This window comes from Anopheles coustani, chromosome 3, assembly GCF_943734705.1.
Source record: "Anopheles coustani chromosome 3, idAnoCousDA_361_x.2, whole genome shotgun sequence".
Lineage (NCBI taxonomy): Eukaryota > Metazoa > Arthropoda > Insecta > Diptera > Culicidae > Anopheles > Anopheles coustani.
In genome coordinates, this window is record NC_071288.1 from 91741193 (window position 1) to 91747206 (window position 6014).

The following is a 6014-nucleotide window of genomic DNA, read 5'->3' on the forward strand; positions in this document are numbered from 1 at the left end:
TTGAATTAATTTCTCCTTGTTTGAACAACTATTAAGAGGATTGAGCATATAAATAATTATTGTATTGCTGTAGTGTATTAAACAAACGGCTATTCGTTTGGAAACAACAGTTTTGTTAGACAGGCTGAATGGCGTTATAACTTAAATCGCGAGAACTGTGGGCGCATGTAAACTTGTATTAAAAACTCTGTGCTAGAATCCGTGAATTGAAACACTTGTAGATTGTATGAAGATGTAGAAACTACAGACCAAGACCCAGAAATGATCATTTGTTTTAGTTTAAGCGATAAAAACATATCCATATTCATGTTACCATCACATTATGGCGGTAGATTTTATTTATTAAATTCAGCATATTGTAGATTACAAATAGAGTATTTTCCAAGCTACCGACTGTTTGTTTTTTCGTTCCTTTGCCGATTATTTAAATTATCTAACGGCCTATACATCTAACGATCAAGGTGGGGAAACTGATCGTTGCAATAATTTACACAGTAGACAGTAACATTTTTATATACACATTCTTTTTACAACTTCGAAGTAATTCGAACCTCCAGCTCACCAGTGCGTCATGATCGACGCAACAGTTGGCGCACCCGAACCCCTGGATTCATCCCTCGAGCGTCCGGTTTTGTCATTTATCTCCGGGCAGATCGTGCTCAGATTAAAGTTGGTTATCGTCCCACAACTCCCCGCGGTTGTTGCACTTACGGCGCCAATGTGTGCCGTGGTTCCAACTGTATTTGGCTGCTCGTGAAGCTGTTGGTGCTGGTGATGATGATGATGATGTTGGGAAGTATTTTGGTTCGAAAGTGCTGAGTATGGTTGCCGACCGTGATTGGAGGACACTGAGGTACCATAGTTCGTGGTGGTGCCGTAGCCGGCAGGTGTTGCTGGCGGACAGGAAACATCCAAATGAGAGTGTGCTTGATGGTTAGCACCAGCTACCGATGGATATCCCGAATGATGACTCCTCTCGTGGTGAGCGGTTTTGTTCGATTTAGCCGAACCAAACGGAACGGCCGAGGAGGAAGAATACTGACGGTAGTTGAAGGAACCTGCAGAGGAACTTTTATGCAGTATCCCATTGGACGCTTCGGTGCTGGATCCTTCCGACGTTGCACCACCATACTGATGATGATTCTGCGATCGTTGCTCTTGTTGCTGGTGATGATTGTAATGGGGATACATATGAGGTTCGGCTTGTTGCGTCGAACCTCCCGAAACGACGGTCGCACTCGATGGAACCGTGGCCGACGTTGTTGAGCTTGCCAGCGAATGATAGCTGTAGCCCGCCGTAGAGGTTACGATGGCCGGGAATGCATAATCTACGGTCGAAGAAGCAAATCCCGCTGCCTTGTGGGATTTCTTCGCCTTGCCCGCATTAGAACTAACGTTACCGGAGGTGCAGTGCGTAATCGTGTGGTAGTGTTTATTGGTAGCTGTAGGTTTCTCCCCGAACGCAGGCAAATAGTAGGGCGTAAAGTCTTGCCCGACACTCGATGCCGATTGCGGAACTGACGCATGAGGATAGTTTGGGGCATTGGAATTGGAACCACCCGCCGCTTGTTGGTAGTAGCCTTGTGAAGTGCTTTTCCCAAAGTAAGGTAGTGCAGGGGCCTGGCTACTAGTACTGGCCGATCCGGAGCAACCTGCGCTTCCCGGAACCGCACCGTATCCCACACCGTCCGTACCAAACGTCGGTGGTACGTAGGCATTTTGCTGGCTAGCAAAGTTATATCCCTTGTTGTAGTCCGCCGCGACGGACGAGGATCCATACGAGTCAAAGTTGAACGTTAACGCACCGGACGTGGACACGGACGAAGAACCGAAACCGCCCTCCATAATGTTACATCCGTAATCGAACAGTTTATCCTTGCGCATCGTTTCGTGTCCGGCGGACACCAGAGATACCGCGTTTGAATTGTACGAGTTGTTACTGCCTATCAACGCCTCGGCGGAGTAGTTATTGTTCAGCGGTTTGTTCGCCTGCCCACAGCTGGTGGCGTTGTACGAAGGTTTGGAAGGTTGGTTAACGAGTTGACTCACCGAAAGGAATGTGGAGCCCTGTGTGGCATCGCTACCCTGACCAGAGTTTCCTCCAGCGCTTGTGTGCGTGTGTCCTTTCTTCCTGAAGCTCTGCCCGGTGGAGACTCCGGGTCCGACACCGGACCCTGTGCCGGTACCGATCGAAGTGTTTAGCGCCAAATCTCCATTCAAACTGGGAAGCGTCACAGGCGGGAAATACGGTGAGGAGGAATCGTTCAGTATGTTCGACAGTTTGCTCGGTGAGGACCAGGTCAGGTTGTTCTCCTCACCCGGAGGATGGGCGAAGAAGATGTCCGACTTGTAGTTGGCCGAGTAGCCGCCGGTTGGTGGAAAATCGAGCGAGGAAATAATTTGTGCCGGAGCCAACTCATACGGTTGTTGTTGCTGTTGCTGGGAATGATGATGGATGGTGGTAGTGGTGGTGGTGGTGGTGGCGGAAATGGTGGTGCTCGCTACCGAATCGTTGTGTGTTCCCGCTGCCATCCAGGAGACATCATAGCGGGACTGTGAGCTTTGCTGTGAAGTTATGGCAACGGTGGAGGAAGTGGTTTGCTGTTGGGAATGTGATGTGGCTGGAGTTTGCTGTTGCTGCACTCCATTTGTGTTGTGGGGCGGTGGAGCAGTTCCAGCAACGGAAGGCAATCGTTGAGAACTTCTGTCCATTTTTGTATTTTTCAAAGAAAAACATTCCGCCTCCGCCGGACCAGCGGGATGCTTGGTGGAAACCTTTGGTCCCGTTTCGTATGTCTGGGAAGTGTGCAGCGGAATCGTGGCGAACGACGACTGCGTGTACGATGGTTCCGTTTTGGTAGACGATGTCAGACTGAAGGTGAAACTGGTGGCCGGTTTCTCGGTGGTCAGCAGTGGATCGAGCACACCAAAAGACGGACAATAGTTAACCGTTTGCGGCACAGTTTTGTGATAGTACGACCCATACGTATCGTAGGATGGCGTGGTCATTGTGGCTGCCAGGATTGTGCTATTGGTGTACTGCGACTGGACGGTGCGCGGTTGCGAACTGGTGCTGCTAGTGAGCGAGAAGGTAAATTCGATCGATGGCTTCAGCGGGGAGCTAAAATCATCGATCACCGGTTTGACCGGGTTACTGGGAAGGACGCCACAGGTGGAACCGAAGAAATTGTTTGACGCCATCGTAGTCGACGTGCTCGGAGCAGTCGATGTACCCGAAGTGAGAGTGAAGGTAAAGGCAACACTGGCGCCGTAATCCGATTCGGAGGTGCTCTGAACCTTCGTCGGTACGCCCATAGACGTTCGACTCGGTCGATGGTCCAGCATATTATCGATGGACTGATAAATTGTAGTGTAGCTCGAAAAGCCACTTTCCCTCGTCGAAGGTGCTGCTACCGTGGTAACCGTTGCTACGTTGGAAGTCGACGAAACCGGCAGCGACGACTGCAAGATCGGTATGTCTTGCACAGCAGGAGGCCCGCTTCCACAGATCGTTTCCATTTGGCCGTAATTGAAAAATGATGAAAAATTATCCAACATTAAACTTCCACCCGGTTCCGTGCCGCCAGTCGCGAGTACAGTTTCCGCTGAGTTATCTTTTTTCACCGCCTGCAACTCGGTAACTGTTGTCGCTCCTTCGTCACATTCTTCGCCATCGGCTGCCTCGATGTGATTTCCAGCGGCCTTGCCACCGCCAGCGACTAATGGGAAATTCATCAGATATGCCGCTGTCGGCGAGAGCGAACCATCATCGTGGTTTCCATGGCTGTGCGAATCGCCCGGCACTTGTAGATTGGCAAAAATGTCATCCGACAGGTCACTGTGGCCGATATTTATGTGATCCAAATGTGCTCCTTGAGGTTCACCGCTGCAAACATTCACAGTTTGGTCAACTGTTTCGTGCTCCTTGCGAATGGTTTTACCAACGATAGGTATCGAAGAACCCGAATGTTCCGTGACTATGGCAACCAACGGTTCTTTTCCCTCTTCTTGTGGTTTTTTACTGTCTTCTACATGCAACTCTTCAACAACACTACCCATTTGAGCATCTTCCTTTCGTAACCGTTTGCATTCGTTAGGGCCACTTTCGTCCGGCACTTTCTCCACAGCAGACTCCATCACAACTACCGGCTGCTTGCGCGGCTTTTTCCCCTTATCGATCGACTTTTTGCGCTTTAGTTTGGGTTTTATTTTGGAACCTTTCAGGCTTGTTGATTCACTAGACGTTGTGCTTCGTTTTAGCGGTGGGATCGGTATTTTCCCGTTCACTATCCGTCCCGGGATGACATCAATCGACTTGATCATGAACTTTCCCCGTTTCGTTCTGCCCTTTCCGCCTGGGGGTCGATTTTTTAAATTAATTTTCGCTCTCACATCGTCATTCCCTACAATAAGCAGCGAGGATGGTGGGGCAACTAGCGGCATCTGCATCAGATTCCCGTTGTTCGAGATCAACACGCTCGTCGTCATGATAGGCGTCGAAAGGAGGGCCGGTGTGACATTCACTGGAAGAGTCAAAATTTCTGTTAACCTTACTCTGACATGCTTTTCTATCGACCGGTCGACACTTACCACCATGACCAGGTACAATGTTGATTCCATTTATATGCCGTAATGCAGATGCACTAGGCGCAGGCTGTATGCCACCAGAACCGGGAATGCTCGATGTAGTAGTTTCCACATTGGAAGTAATCGCTACACTCTTCACGGCATCTAAACCTACCGCATCCGATCCCACTGTATTGTTCGACAGGGAAACTTGATGCTTTGCATTTATCACAGGTTGTTTTTTGGCAGCGGCAACACCAGAGCGAGCTCGTTTCACACCCGATTTCTTTCCGAGGTTTCCATTTTCTTTCTCCTCGCTCCGTTGCTGCCTCTCCTCCTCCGCTATCGTATACTTGCATGGTGGAACGGTAATTTTTGACTTCCGCAACAACTCGGTGAGCTCCTCATTTCTCCCCAACAGTCGCTTGAGGCGCTTCTCCTGCTCGCACAGTTGCTCTGGACCGAAAAGTGGATATTATTATCGCATTCCTCCAGGTGATAGCTTCATCCTTAACAGATTTTTTACCTTTCAATGGGTCGTTACACTCCTGCATCAGATCCTTAATCTTTTTTTGTAGTTTACCAATGAGCTCGATGGCCCGCTGAAGGATTTCAACTTTAGTAAGCGTGGACGACGGCTCATGGTCAGGCAGCAGGCGATGAAGATCCTCGAATGTTTTGTTCAGTCGTTCACGTCGCTCCTTTTCCCAGATACGATTTTGGCTATGCAGTGGAAAGAAAACGCAAGGTTAGACTTGTAAAACAATTTCCACACCATTTCTCCAAAAACTTACGGGGAAGGTTTCTTTTTTGTCATCCTGGTAGGAGGTCTAGCGTAGGCAGCAGTACGCACAATACTTCATTGTCGTTGGTACTTATCACCGGGTCATACTTAAATATTATTAAACGAATATTCCTCGTAGTTCCTCTGCGTAGGAAAAGTTAGACGATTTTCTGCAACTAAGTTGCTTCGACGTAAGCCCGTTTGTTATGACAGTTCGTTTGTTTATCTTCTTGGTCAGAGCTTCACAAACGATTATTCAAAACTAAGCAACACCGTCCATTTCTCGAATGCTATATTCAATTTTCACAAAATACAAAATACACAATAACTGCCTGCGCATGTTTCCCGGTTTTAGAGTTATAAACAATTCTTGTTTCTTGTGATATTTGATTGAACATATGTTTTTTTCATAATCAGCCGCCGGCGGTTGTCAACATAGCCGCGGAATGCTGTCAGTAGATTACTTTGAAATGACACCAGGCTAACTGTCATTATTGTGTACCACACAAAAGTTCGTACTGTTTACTTTCCTAGCAAAACATTGATATCCGATCGTCTTGTAACAAGAAAAAGTTATTTTTTAAGCATATTTATTTAATGCTGTCTTCACCATGAATGCAGGTACCAAAGAGAGGTATATGCTACACATAAAGCATGAAACCGC

At 48.0% G+C, this 6014-nt stretch overlaps 1 protein-coding gene across 1 annotated transcript; it reads right to left on the reverse strand.

Annotated features, from left to right (window-relative positions):
- Positions 1-314: 314 nt before the first annotated feature.
- Positions 315-5383, reverse strand: LOC131269426 (serine-rich adhesin for platelets-like). The gene is made up of 4 exons (XM_058271784.1): positions 5361-5383; positions 5093-5289; positions 4591-5022; positions 315-4523 (listed from the first exon to the last, which is right to left on the reverse strand). Exons 1-4 carry the CDS (start codon positions 5381-5383, stop codon positions 559-561), a joined length of 4617 nt encoding a protein of 1538 aa, XP_058127767.1. The 3' UTR covers positions 315-558.
- Positions 5384-6014: the final 631 nt, after the last annotated feature.